The following is a 15,243-nucleotide window of genomic DNA, read 5'->3' on the forward strand; positions in this document are numbered from 1 at the left end:
AAGCATCATTTATTCTCAAGGGAACAGAGTTACGGTAAATTACATAAATATAGTCAGATGATACAAACCTATTTTCTTTCACCTTGGATACCCAACTACATGGGATGTGAAAATATTTCTTTTATCAAAGACATAATCTGTTTTATCAATAGCTAAGAGTAGGGCCATTTTTGCAAGCTTTCAGCTGAAAAAACAATACACTCCTTACTTTATATCGGAAAAGGAATGACCTTAAGATTTCCAAGCAACAGTTCTTTTTCAAAATCTGAACTCCCTTGCTGACCATTAGAAATTGTTTCAAATGTCCCTCTCTTGGCCCTCATTTGTGCCAAACCCTAGACAAATATGCAACAAGGTTGTACTTCTGCAACATTCCGTCTGAGCTGGGTGCTAGGCAATCTGGCCTCCCTTGCTTCAGCACTCCATCATTCATATGAGTTTGAGATTTCTCCTCAATCGAACTGCGCTGGTATTACAGAGAGGAAGTGAGAAATTCGGCTATTCTGCTTCTAGCTCCTATGGGTTAACAAAATTACTGCAAATGCACTGCTGTAACTGCAAGTATGTGCTGAGTTTAGGATGCCATGATACAAATTCTGTCTTTGGTCAAGGTTTACATGCGAGAGGGAGGTTACAAACAGGAACCAGACATTCTGATGCTGGATGGGCCCACTCCAGATAGTCGGCTGCTGCTTGGTATTTGCAGAATGCATTTTTAAAAACTAAAAATAAATAAAAATTGGCTCATCTGATGTCAACATAAAGTGGTATTGTTTTCTGTATCACATTCTTACCCATTTCCCAGTGATCTAAAATGGTGATAAAGGACAGTTTTGTTTCTTTTCACCAAATAGCTAGAAATATTAAAAAATTAAGGCAGATTAGATATAAAATGCAAGTCAAACATGTTTTTTAAACCAGATTTTTTTAATTCAAATTGACCCAAAGCAAAATTTACATTACAAAGGAAGAACAAAATACATTATGATATAACACACCAGGAGTTACATGAAAGCTAAATTTGTGGGCAAATGGCCTTATCCCAATCACATCCTGGGCTAGTGAGCAATTCTGCACAGAAGTTAGAATCTCATGGTCCACTCTGGTAATTACGCTACACGTTCCTGTCTCAGGGTGTGCATCTGACAAGCCATGCTAGCCTCCCTCGTGCTCCAGATGTGCACTCCTGCACTGCCAGAACACAGAATTCTTTAGCGGAAATGCTGTTCCAAGCATGACTGATAATGAACTAAAAAACAAAACAGTTAAGTCCTCCAAACTAACAAGCATGGGTTATTCTGTAGTAAATAGTTTAGAAAATATGGGAATTAAATAATCTAAAAAACACTCTTACTCTGCTGTACATTTATAAACATAAATATTTACAAAAAAAGAGACTTGTTTTCAAAAGATGAGGTTTGCCATTCATTAATGATCCTAACCTTTTACGAGCTGGCTTCTTTGGTGTATTTGCCAAATATATTTTTATAAAGATTTAGCAATAGGCTTAAACAATAATTTTGAAAAGAAACACAAGAATCAGTGACAAATTTGATAATATACTGAACATTTTAGGTAAGAGTCTGGAAAAGCCAATCAGCTGATTTCCTGAAAATATCCATTCTTTCAACCCACCTTGTGGCCACAGAATGCTTCTCTGTCAATCAAATTCAAGTGCGGACCTGCGTTTCACCACTGTATTCCCCCATTACCAACTATGGGGCATTTTAGTTACTGTTAAATATGATATGTGATTGGGATTTTATTAATAAACATAAAACATTCTTTTTAAGCTTCCAGATAAATCAAACCTCAAACAATAAATAATGGAATTATATACTTCTTCATTAAATAGAAATTTCAATTCCAGGAAGAGCTCTCATAATTTTTTTTCTTTCTGAAGTCACAGCAGCAACAGAGAACAAAGAATTTACCTTAATCTGAACCTTTCACTTGAAAGGTTCACTGACTCCAATTCAGTGACTAACTTAGTTTGGAAACCTTTGAATGGTTGGGACGAGAATGTCATTTTAAGCTGACTGAATAAATTAATACACACATATGCGGGGATAAGCCCTGTGCAAATGGAAACATTAACATCACTGCTCAGAGTTCAGGACTCCAGGTACCTCCTGCCTCCCCATCTCCCTGGGCCTGAGGTTTCAGAAGGAATGCTCAGTTCATTTCCGGACGTACAACTTAACGCTGTTAAGGCACCTCACCCCTGGGCTGGGTAGTAAAAGGTAAGAGACACAGTTTAGGGCTGTCTTCACTAGGGACTCTCTTGGAGACACATTCATGAGGAAAAGGTGGGACCACCCATGCCTACCCATCAGGCTCCAGCCACAGTTAAGGATGCGTACAGCACTGGCTCCATGCTAACTGGCTGCCTGTAAAGAGTCTTGGGCAACATCAGCGACTCCCCAAATAATCCTTTTTGTCTGTAGTTGTCCATTCATCAGAAAGCTGCACATTGCTCGGGCACAAGTAGATCAGATACTGTGATGCCAGGGCTACTCTGCAGCAGGGACAATGAACAGCACTGCTGGCTCTGGGAAAGGTAAAGCCAGAGTAGACTCCTAATTTTACTTAGTTATGTTTCTAGGAAGAAGAATTTTATACTTTATGATTTAAAACTAGAAATTCAGACAAGAAAAGCCCTTCATCTTGTAAACTTCAGTTAACAAATTTATTAACAACATGTAAATATTATGAAGTTTCCCAAAGCACAAAGAATGATTCTGGGACATTTAAAAAGTTCTTCTGAAACTCACATAATGTCAAATGAAGCAGAGAACTCCTGTGGGGTCTTTTCCACTGTTACTTTATTGCAGCCATGCTTACTCTGCACGCATATATGCCTGAGCCGCCCAGAAAACAAAAGAACTGTCCTTAAAAGCTTCACTGTACATAACTTTAACATAGCAGGAAATGTTCAATTAGCATGTTAAGAATTAGCCAGACTTACAAATGTGCACCCATTAAGAGGTTTACCCTTAAGATATTTTTATTTAAAAACCAGGAAGAAAAAAACCACTCCCCAATCATTTAACCATTAAAACCAAATGGTTTAACAGTAGTTTGGGTTATTTTTAGGGAGACATTCTACCACCAGGATATAAAATTTGCTACTTAAAGTGAAATTTAAAAAATAAAGCTTAAAATGGAATTGCAACTGACATACTACAGGTCTGCAATGAAAATTAAAGTGGTGGTTCCTGTTTTCACAGGCAAGTCAAAGCCAGCTGTGGAATGACCAACAGAGAGTAAAATAATGGACAGAACAAATCAGAAAGAGTATTGCACTAGAGGCGCTGTTTTAAAAACAGAATATACTGGCTTTATAAAGTTATTCTCTTTCCCATTTTTTTTTTTTTAAAGCACAATTCAACTACAGACAAAAGCTGAGACACGATGTCTCAGGGTAGTGTCCTACAGTTGTTAAAAAAAAAATAAGTTAAAGACAAGAGCACACCCAAAGGAAAGCAGAGGTACTGGATTTGTCATCTGAAAGCTACATTAATTAGGAAAAAAAGAACAATTTGAAATAGCTGATTTGTATTCATTAAAAGTAAATGAGGTGCCAGCATTACTTTAAGTCTTTTCTTGGGGGATTTTCCAGGATAACCCAGTACCCTCTTGGTATAACGGGATCTGCAAATTGTAGTAAGTATTCTGCTGGTTTCTAGTACCATGCTCACCAATGAAGCTAAATAAATTTGGAAAGGGTAAATTCTTCACTCCAAACCTGCTTGTGTCATTTAGGGAAAACAATTTTTCTAAATGCAGTGTTGTATGGAAAGCCTGGACCAAGAAACCAAATTAAGACCTTCAAGCATGTGCTGTATGTGTGTGTTTATGTGTATAAAAACTCCCTCCCCTACAATGAAAACCAACCAAACAAAAAACCTAAAAGTGTATACCTGCTTTCTGACTTCACAGCAAATCAGAAATTGCATAGGATATACTTTGTGCAAGGCAAAAAGCCTCTTAAGTATCTGGAATATAACTTGCTCAGAGTCTTGGTGTATTAGATATCATCAAATTTGTGTTTTAAGTAGTCTTTCATGACCTTGGCAATTGGTAGTTCATCAAGTAGCTTTAGATTTTGAAGGCCTATACATTGTCGAATTTTAATTCGGCACAGGTCCTGTAAGTTTCTGGGCTGTCCTAAAAAGACAGAAAAAAAAATGTTACAAAGCTGTAAAGCCAATATTTAAGAGGTTTTGAAGTTTCAAAAGGAACTGTTTTACTGTAAAGTGCTCTTTATGGACTACATGCAAAGGACTGGAAGGACATCACCCAAATAGTCCCCTCAGTACCTTCCTGTGACCTCTTGGCTGGTCCTTTACACAATCTATACTACGCCAGATATTCCACCTCCACTTACTATCAGTCGCAGAGACTTAAATACTTCGCTGAATGTATCAGACAAACAATTAAGTCTTTGTCTGAGACTAAAACCAGTTCTTCCGGGGCTAGGCCTGGTATGCTTTCCATTCCAAATCAGAATTCTGGTCTTGTCCTGAGGAGGCCTACACTATGCTTGCAAGCGCCTCTGTGGGCCAATCACTTCTTGGGGCCTCAGTTTCTCCATCTGAAAAGCACAGGCTGAACAAGATATTCTCAACTGTGTGTCCTTTCGGCTCTGCATCTGGGATGCTACGGCTTCAATACCTATCACAATGTTTGCGAAGCTTCCCAAACACCTGCACACCTGTTCACAGGCACTCTGGACAAAGGAGAACCCTGGCTGTAAGGAGGGCTGAGAGGGGCAGAGGGAGGGAGTGTGACGCAGCACGCAGCACCTCCAGAGAGTCCTGAACTTCTGCTTCCAGCCTCAGGCCCTGAACATCTGCCACTAAGTCCTCCCACCACTCAACTCAAGTCCAATTTCTTTCACTTTCAAATGCTTTGTTTGACATCAAAACAATACATATGGCCACAAACACAAGCGAAAATTCTTGAACAGTGCTTCAATAGTGTTTGGATTCACATACATTGTGCTCTTCTACTAAACGGTAACGGTGACAGAAGCTAACATATAGTGAATGCTTGCACTGTGCCACGTACTGTTATAGGCTCTGACTCCTTTAATCCTTTTATGAAGGAAGTATTTTGATCATCCCCATTTCAATGACAGCCTCAGAGAGATTAAGTAACATGCTTAAAGCCAAGTAGATGCTGTGTTTCAGTGGCTCCGAGCTCTCAAAACTCCCTTTACACTTTTAAAATTGATTGAGGACCCAAAAGAACCTCGATCTACAATATATCTATGATAATTACCATATCAGAAATTAAAACAGAAATTTTAGAGATACATATTCACTTAGAAGTAATAAAAATAGACCCATTACATATGAAAACGATAACATTATGAAAAATATATTTTCCAAAAGAAAACAAAGAAACGGTAAGGAATGGCATTTTTCCACACTACTTGCAATGCTAATTTTTAATGTCTGGCTTAATAAATGATACGTCAATTTTCATATATCCTTCTGCATTCAGTCTGTTAAGGTAAAATCACATCATCCAGCCTCTAGAAAATTCCAAGCAAGAAGAGATGTGAAAAGGACAAATAATATCTCAGTATTATTTTGAAAATCATTTTGATTTCACAGATACCACGAAAGGGTCGTGGGGACCGGAAGGCTTCCCGAGCATACTTAGAAAACCACTGCTGATCTTACTACTTTACCCTTTGCTTGAAATGTACTTGTTCATAATGATCACCATTATTTAAAATTAAGTAATTCTTCCTAACTGAAAAAGACAACTTCAGAATCAGACCTCTGAGGTGGGCATGATGTGACACGTCTGTAATCCCAGCACTCAGGAGGCTGAGCCAGAAAGACTGCCACGAGTTTGAGGCTAGCCTGGGCTACATAGTAAGTTCAAGTCCAGCCTGATCTACATAGCAAGACCCTGTCTCCAAAAAAAAAAAAATCAGACCTCTGTTCTAGAAGGCCTGGATGAACACTGCTTTCCAAGAGAGTAGTTAACATGTGCACAGTTGCAGCAGAAATGACCATTTCCTTGGAAATGTCTGTCAATGTGTGTCCACAGAGGTCTGCAGAAGGATCCCTGCATGGATGTGACACACACACTCCTGCGTCTCTGGGTAAGATTACGTCTCCTCTATCTTCAGATCTCTGCCAAGACTTTATGAGAGGAGATGAGGTCAGGCTCCCCATCAGATACCCACAGAGCTATCTTTTTTTATGATGCTTACCAATACCCAGGCTGAAGTTTTACATTTACATATCTGGTGCTTATGTATTCGTGCCCATCTTCCTCACTTATTACAACACGTTCCATGAGGGCAGGACCATTTCTGACTCTATTTGCCAGTGTAAACCCAACACCTGACACAGCACTCAACAAACATTAGCTGAACAAATTAATACTTAATAAACTTCTCTTAAAGTATAAAGCAGTCGACTCACTGCAAAACACACCCATGTCAACAGCAAGTCATTCCTAACTTGTTCTGAATTATTTTTCATCACCTGCTGGGCTACTTTAGGAAGGGAATAAATTATTGTCCTTTTTCAATAAATGCTCATAGTATCTGACCTGCTAATGTAACCGAGAATATGAATTAGAGGTAAATTTTTTTTTAAAGTAAAGAATTTCATTTTCCTAATAGGTGGCAGATTCTTTTAAAGTATAATGTTAATGAAGAGAACTACCACAATGTACTCAGGCAAAAATCAGAAGAGGATAAAGTTGGCAGATATAAGGATACATGCAAATTTAAATGAAAATATTATCAACAAAACGGTAAAAACTAAATTAATGGAATTTGTTTAGCTAAGGTAAAGGGATTGAGACAGGTTAGGTACTGGGGGATCTTCTGACAGTTGTGTTTTGTGGCAGACAGTTCCTTTCAAAGAAGACCACAGTATTTCCTATCCCTCACGCTTTTTGCAGTGTGGTTGGCCATCTTCACTCAACGACTGGGAAAGGCAAACACAGATAAATAACAGTAAGGATGGCAGTAATCCCAACATCATTATATTAATACTCTTCCCATTAGTATTCTCATGTCATTTAACGGTTTAAAGCATTAGTCAATTATCTTACTTATCTGCTCTACTCTGTTTGCTGGAGCATCTTGCCTGGGGCTTCTCCCCTTGCAAAATGGCTCACTCAGGTACCTGGGGAGTCTGGAGGGCAGTTGGTGGGTAGCTCAGCCAGGACTGTCAAGGGCGAAATATATTGGAACTGCTTTACTCAATGGACATTCTGGGCCTAGACAGGTGGCAACATTTGCTTAGTTTTCTTTTAGGCAGTGTGCTGAGGCATCCATTAATATTCTGGGAGAATGCTATCTCCTAAAGATTTCTTGACTATGTGATGTGTAACTCCTGTCTGTAGAATTATCCTTCAGGGCAGAGACACAGCAGCATGGTTAAAAGCATCGAGTCTCCAGTCAGTCTACATGGGTCTGGCTTCTGCCCCTATGATCTACACTCACATGATTGTGGGAGAGGTTTTAGTCTCCTGCCTCAGTTTCCTCATAATAACAGCACCCACCTCAAAAGCTTTACAAGCATTAAAAAGCCGAATTTTGGTACAGTGCTGAGAATAACACCAAACACACAGAAGTATTTGGTAAGCAAATTTTAGCCTATTAATTTTTAACTATTTGTAAGGATAATGTGTGCTTTTTCCCCCTAGTACTAGGACCTGGACCCAAGGCCTTTACACGGACCTATACGGCCAGCCCTTTTCTTATTTTTTATTTTGAGACAGGGGTGATATAGGTCAGTAAACTGCCCAGGTTGCGCTCAAATTTGTGATCCTCCTTCCTCAGCCTGCCAGAATGCTGGGAGGATTACATGCACCACCATGCCCAGCCATGTCTGCTTATTGTTCCCAGGAAAGCAGGTCCTTTTCCTGGAAGGCCCCGTCTTCATCTTCCTGGTGTTAAGAGAGAAAGAAAACTAACTGAAGGCAGAACAGTGAAGGAGCAAGTGGCAATCCATTACTGGGAAATAGCCCTGGGCAAGCTGATGGAAATCCCATTTTGGAAATTACCGCATGACTTGAATTAGGCAGAGATGTGAGGACTTTTAACCTCATAAAAAGATGTGCACTAATGAGTAGAGGTGTATAATTATAGGGTCTCCATTTATATATAGAATATTAACTCATCACGCCATATATCAGCATTGTTGAATCAACAGTGGGCTAAATGACAAAGAGTAATACTACTCACTGTAATTACTATTATTTTTAAGACTATTAACAGGAGTCTCTTTTCAGGAACAGTGGATTATGGTTAAAGAGTATCTTGTCAACACATCTCTTGAGAGTACTTACTGAACACCCACTACATACTGGATGGCGCACTGTCTCAAAGATTAAAGAGGCATGGGAAGAGGGGGAGGAAGCAGCAGAGGAAGAGAAAGATGAGAAAGAATGAAGGGAATGAAAGTTAAAAAAAAAAAAAAAGACAAATGCTTTACTGGGCATCCTAGAAAATCAGTTCGCACCCTGCCCATGGATTATAACAAGGGAAATGTGAGGAACATGCCCCAAGAGAGCATGATTTAAGAAATAATAAACACTTTGGGGGATGTAGAAAAACTACAAGGTATTCAGACTAATGAACTACAATGGAATTACATAACAGTTCAAAGCGTGATTAGTCTTTCCTTTCTGTAAAAAGCCCATCATTAGTAATAATGGGGCTGGTACAAAATAGGAAATCAGGTTTTAAAGGGTCCAGTTTAGTAAAATTACAAAACTAGAGACAGCTGCATGATTTAGAAAATTAAATATGCTACACCATCACCCTTTGACATTGGCATTACCACATTTATCATAGGACACATTTATTTATTTGGATAAAAATACCTGGAATCACAAAGGTAAATAGAGAAAGAAAACATTGTTAAATAGCCCAAGTGAACAGCATGGGTATTTCTGGGGCAGAAGAAGCCGGAGGTGGAGGGCAGCATGTAAAGAAATGGACTTGGCCTCCCTGAGATTTCACACAATCTGACCGCTTCTCCCTTCAAGAACCTCTCCCTCCATCTGAGGTAATCATCTGGAACGGTCCCCCAGTGCCTCACTGGTTTTTCTCAGCTTCCCATTTTAAAATCCTACCATAAACATAGTACATGCCTTTGCTCTTCCCTCTAACTCCTTTCTCTGAGACTTATTATGAAATGTGCTAAACAAATCCTATTTGTAGGACCAAACACAGTTTCTAGCTTCCCTTAAAATAAAAATCGTATTAGGGCTGGGGATTTAGCTCAGTGGTGCCACCGTCTGCCTCACAAATGCAAGGTCCCGAGTTCAATGGCTGGTGCCAAAAAAAAAAAAAAAAAGAAAAGAAAAGAAAATCATATTCTTTTAGAATCCAAATGTACACATTAGCCTTCTGACATTTGTCTACTCTCTTTTTTCATAGGCAAATGAGCTTTGACCTATATTTTCCACTTGTACTAAACAAAACCATAGATGGCTTAGTAACAAATGACAAGAAATTTCTAGATGCCAACATTAAAAGTAGAAAGTAAAGTCAGGTGTGCTGGTGTGTATCTGTAATCCCAGCATTCCAGGAGGCTGAGGCAAGAGGACTGCAGATTTGAGCCTAGCCTGGGCAAGATCCCATAACAAAACAAAACAAAACAAAACAAAACAAAATCGTTTGCTGGGGATATACCTCAGTGCAAAGCCCTTGCATTCAATCCCCAGTACTGAAAATAAAAATGTAATAATACAAACACTATGAAAAAAATGCAGAGTAAGGTATTTTCTGTATCAGAGAATCTTAAAATATGGTATAGTTTGACTTATAACTGTGTAGTATTTATTTTTAAAAGTGATTTTTAATAGTTAAGAGTGGCAAATATGGCAAAAAACCCTCTCAAATTAGAAAAATAATCAAAACCAACCTTAGTTAAAATGTGCTACACACATTTTTACACAGTTACACTACATAATACAGTTCTGATAAATCATTCTAAAAAAAAAAAAAAACCCAAAGAAGCACTGGAGAGAAAGCCCATATATAAGGGCACCTGATGCAGAGGCATTCTGGGATCACCTGCTCACGCACCTATTGCTGTACTGGATTTAGCTCAGAAAGCCACAGCTACTTCCTTTTCTCAAAATAGAGGATCCATGATTTTTTGTTAGTCCTTGGTTTTTTTTAATGTTTGGTTTGATTTTGTGTGTGTGTGTGGCTGTGCTGAAGATTTAACCCAGGGCCTTGTATATGCCAGGTAAGCGCTCTACCACTGAGCTACATTCCCAGCCTTAAAGTTTTGTTTTGTTTAAATTTGAAATCTTGTTTTTAGAATCTTACTTCTGCAAACATAGGACTTTTTGTTTTTGCAAAAGTATAGCACTTAACTATTGCTGAAATCTAAACAAAAACATTTCTGGTTACTGTGATATTTATAAAGTAGTGTATTTAAACATCTGTGACTGATGTTCCACAAAGCCACTCACTTAAGTACTTGACAGATGAAGCCTCCTGTGAAACAGTTTACACAACTCAGTTCCCATCTACTTAATCTTTTTCTTTTAGAAATGAGTTAGTCAATTCCTTAAAGCATACAAATCAAAATCCAACCCAGTCCCACCTTTCACACATCACTAAAGCATGCTAATAGTTGCTTCCAGCCTGTGAACGGTGTCTTCTAGAAGACAGATCACTGCCTTATCTTAACCTCTGCCCTAAGAATGATCTAGACCATAGCATCACGCCATAGGAATCAACGGTGCTGTGTGGAAGGAAGCTATCAAAGTTAGCTGCTGACACACACAAACTAAACAAATAAATACATAATAAAAATTCCATGGCTTTTTAATTCAGGGACTTGGCACTTCTGATATGTTACCCTGCATTTGAACACTAGCCTCTAGAATCTAAGGTACCAGTCTTTCCAGCTGACATGAATCAAGTCCATTTTACCCCACAATATCCATACAGCCTTAATTTTATAGATAAACTTCGGGAATCACCATCCTCCAGGGAGACTAAGAACTAAGTATGCTAGCATATGGCAGGCTATTAGACTACTTAAATAGCTATTTTAGTCATTTGAACTATTTAAATATCTATTAAAAGCAACCAAATATTAAAACATTTCATATTACCCACAAAATTTAACTTTAAACAGGAACAGGTTAGAGTCATCAAATTCTAAAATACTTGGCTTACAGGACACCCATAAAAAATCTAAATGCAGAAACTACGTATTGGCAGGTTTCAGTTTTTTTGGTTTAAGGACCTCTTTGTACCTTTAAAATGGGAAGACCTCAAAGAATTCTTATTATGTAATACTGGTCTGTATTTGCTATAGTTAGAGAACTCAGAAATTTCAGAAACACTTATTGATTCATTTAGAAAATAACAGTAGTGAATTCATCCGCTGAAATAACAGAGCTGCTTTCTGAAACAGAGTGCGAGAAGAATGGCACTGGTTTCAGTTTTGTAAATTTCCTTTAATGTCTGGCTTCACAGGTCTGCTTCTGTACTGCATCTGTTGCAATATGCTGTCCGGAATGGACTGACTACCCGAAGAAAAGCCAGCCTGACCCAGTCACGTGGCTGGAAAGGGAAGGAACGGTTTAATAGCTTTTTTCAGATGACTGTGAATCTTCTATGATATTCTATGAAAATGAGACAAGTAGTGGTTTCTTACAGGTTCATCCCAATTGAGTCTGAAACCAAACTGATGAACTTCTGTACTCTTTTCGACCAATTTCGGAAGGCGGTATCAAAAGCCACTCTTGTTACTATCTCCACTGACCTCAGAAAAGTCCTTACATACTGGGCAAATATAAGTTTTATGGGACTAGAACACCTCACTATGAGTGCCTGCTGTCTGGGCTGTTGCCTGGATTCATGCTAACACACCAGTAGTGTGCTCTGTCTTGTACACCATCTACCAAGCGCAAATGGCAGCACAGTGAAAAAGGCCAGTAACGCTCTGAAATATGTTTGGACCTTAAAACAGTCTTGGGAGCCCCCAGAAGTCCATACTTGAAATACACATGTGAATCAAAAAAGAAAAAAAGTGAGGGTTTTTTTGTTTTTTTGGTTCTTTTTTTGGTTTTGAATCACAAGCAGCAGGAAATCACTGCCTCTAAAGGTGGTTACTGGCGAGAATTTTAAAAAGGGATCTTGAGGACTCTGGGCCAATTCCCCTCCTTTTGAGAAGCAGAAACAGATCCAGATGAGGGGTGAACAGTGTGCCTGAGATAGCAGGCAAGTCAGATGTAAGCCTATTAGGAGCTCTCTCCACCACCCCATTCTGCTGATTTAAAAGCAATTCCAACACAGGCACAGCCAAGGGACTGTGGGGATGATCTAGGGAGACACGGACCTCGGATACCAGGGGTCAAAACATTACTCAGTTCGAAGGACCAAGGACAGGATGTGCTTTCCACATTTAAGTAACAATGATAAAACTAAATAGACTTCCAGTTTCTGCTCCAACCCACAAAGAACTTGGAAGTTGTTGCCATCTTTAAAGAAGAAAAACATGAACACACTCAAAATCACTGACTTTTCTTGGATCTGCTTGTAAATGAGGCTACAAGGCAAACTTTTACCAAAAACTCTGGAGAGATAAAACCAGGGGCCCACAGCTGAGATCTGCCTATCTGGAGCAGAGCCACCAGAGCCAGGGCTGGTAGGGATACTTAAATGTTTAAGTTTCTGTATGGACTAGTGGGAGTCAGAATGTCAAGGTCTCAGGAAGCCCTTGTCCATCTGAGTTTTACTTCCAGGAACCCACCAGAAGGACTCCAAAAACTTCTCCATAACAACAGCCTGGTTTCCAATGAAAACACTTTGCCAGAGTCTTAGCCCAATGGACATTTCTCTGATTTCAGCCCCCTCCGGCCTCCTTGTCTGACAACAAAGGGTTGGGAAATATATATATATAAGAAAGGTTGTGAAGGTCACAGCCCAGAAACTGAAAGACTGAGTTTTAACAGGAAGACTACAGGTTGCTGACTCCAACACACCTTACAACTGCACAAACGGAGCTCCAACGTAGTAACAGTGGATTGAATCTGGAAGAGCTGCCAGGCACAGACCCATTAGCAGAAGAGTACTTAAGGAAGCCCAAGTCAGAAGCATGGTGGGGTAAAAAACAAGGACACTGGAGGAATGCGAACCTTTTAGCACCTACAGCGGCAACAAACATATGCAGCTTGACTCCTAGCCAGGTTAACAGTAAACTTTATATTACACAGGGAATGGTGGTATATGCCTGTAATCCCAGCTACTTGGGAGGCTGAGATAGGAGGATCTCAAGCTCAGGTCCAGCCTGGGCAATTTAGCTAGACCATGTCTCAAAATAAATAGGGCTGGGGACATAGCTCAGTGGTGCAGCACTTATCTAGCACACAAGGTCCTGGATGCAATCCCTAGTAAAAAAAAAAAAAGGGAAAAAAGACCTTACATTAAAAGTTTATCTACCTCAGCTCCTATTACCCTCTGTATCATGTCTAGTAGTGTTTCCCAGACACAGTTCAGATATAAATGTCACTGCATAGTGAGGACGGGGTGACTGACCCCTCTGAAGCCGTGTCCCTAAGTGACTATCATCTTTGACTCCATTTTGCCTTCTGATGCAAAAGGATTTCCTATATAGAAAGCACACCATGGCATCTTTTGCAAATAACCCTGTCAGTCAAACAAGGAAGCAGGCTTCTTTCAAGTGGCGCCGTCTAGTGGGGCGCCCTGCCCTTTACTTCTATCCCTGCTATGACCAGACTGTGTTCTGGGAAACTTCCTCCAGTTTCCACGGCATCTGTGTAAGGAACTGCAGGCTACAGCTCTTTCTGTCCTTCTCTATCACCTGCTGAAGTGGCTGTGTGAAGCACAGTTCCTGCTTCACCTGGTCTGTTTTTGTGCTTGAGTACTAAACTGTAAGCTCTTTACTGCTTCTCTGAACAAAATTCCAGGAGCAAAATCATTAAAGTGTCATCTTTTCTATGAGATTAAAGCTCTTGCTAGTCACTGACTAAGGTCTGGCTTTCTTGGGGAATTTCTTTATTTTTTTGGTATTCTTTCCCTTTCGAGACAGGGTCTTACTATGCAGCCCAGGCTGGCCCTGAACTCGTGGTGGTCCCCCTACCCTGACCTCCCAAGTGCTAGGATTACAGGTGTGCCTCACCATGTCTGGCTTCTCCTGCCTAAGACTTCATACTCAGAATGTCTCCTTAGTCCATTAACTGACTAGGGCAGTTCACAATGTGGGGCAGGGAGGGGATAAGAAGGAAAACACCAAACCACTGAATTACAACACAATTTCTCAGGGTGTATTTTATTATTTTAACCATATCAAGTTAAGCTCTACTAATAGTCTTTTCACAAAACCCTAAAATCGTACCTCTGTAAAGTGTTCTCATTGTTATGGGCATCTCTTATGCACAAACGGGACTTTCTCTCTGGAACTGGGCAAACATTCCCATAGTTTCTGCGCTCCACTTCTAACTAGAGAACTGTAACCCATTCCCACACATCAGAACATCCAGGGTCCTCCCAGCTCCTGCATGGCATCGGCGTAAGCATGTGCCACTGTTCAGCTTTGTCTGGGTGCACCTGCATGCCTCTGAGAATGAGTGCCTACTGAAGTGTGTGCCCTAGGCACCCTGCTTGTCTCAGCCTAGTCCTATTCCCAGCCCTGGCACAAGGGGCCCTTTATCTCCTGACCCTGGGAGCTTCAGGCTACAGTGGACTTCCATGAGAATGTTTCCCCTCGTCACCTTTTCTGTTTGTCACTGGCCACACACCTCCACTGTTCTGTTTTCTTTTTTTTTTTTTTCATTTGTTCCACATACTCTCCCCTTTTCTTTTTGGAATGTGAATAAAAAACTAAAACCAAAAACTGATTTCTCATAAACACTGCTCACTAGTCAGCGAGGAGCTGCTGCTCACTCTCCTCAGGAGTCGCTCTGGCGGCCTAGGCTACACTATGTTTCTTGCTCCTGGACACAGAGAAGCTGCTCCTTCACTTGCCAACCCTCTCCAGGAGCCACCACGGTGTCCTCCAGTGTGGGAGGAGCTGGAAGTCCCAAGTCTGTACAATAGCTTGGTCTGGATGTGGGTGAACAGTGACAGCAGCAGCCCTATGGCCTCTCCCTCCACTCATTGCAAATAGAGCACCAAAAGACACTATACTTCTTTTAAGGAAGATACTACTTTATTACCAACCCAGTCAAAATTGCTATTTTTATACAATGTGTTTTATACAGAGT

At 40.1% G+C, this 15,243-nt stretch overlaps 1 protein-coding gene across 1 annotated transcript in view; it reads right to left on the bottom strand.

The window, feature by feature from the left end:
- Window positions 1-906: 906 nt before the first annotated feature.
- Asb7 (ankyrin repeat and SOCS box containing 7) overlaps window positions 907-15,243 on the bottom strand; it is a 39,498-nt gene continuing 25,161 nt past the window's right edge. The window contains exon 6 of the mRNA XM_004852677.3: window positions 907-4,170. Within this exon, the coding sequence (XP_004852734.1) occupies window positions 4,031-4,170 (140 nt within the window). The 3' untranslated portion in view covers window positions 907-4,030. The remainder of the gene's footprint in view (window positions 4,171-15,243) is intronic.

This window comes from Heterocephalus glaber, unplaced genomic scaffold, assembly GCF_053883595.1.
Source record: "Heterocephalus glaber isolate CG9 unplaced genomic scaffold, H.glaber_assembly_v1.0 deba00001531, whole genome shotgun sequence".
In the NCBI taxonomy this organism is placed as follows: domain Eukaryota; kingdom Metazoa; phylum Chordata; class Mammalia; order Rodentia; family Bathyergidae; genus Heterocephalus; species Heterocephalus glaber.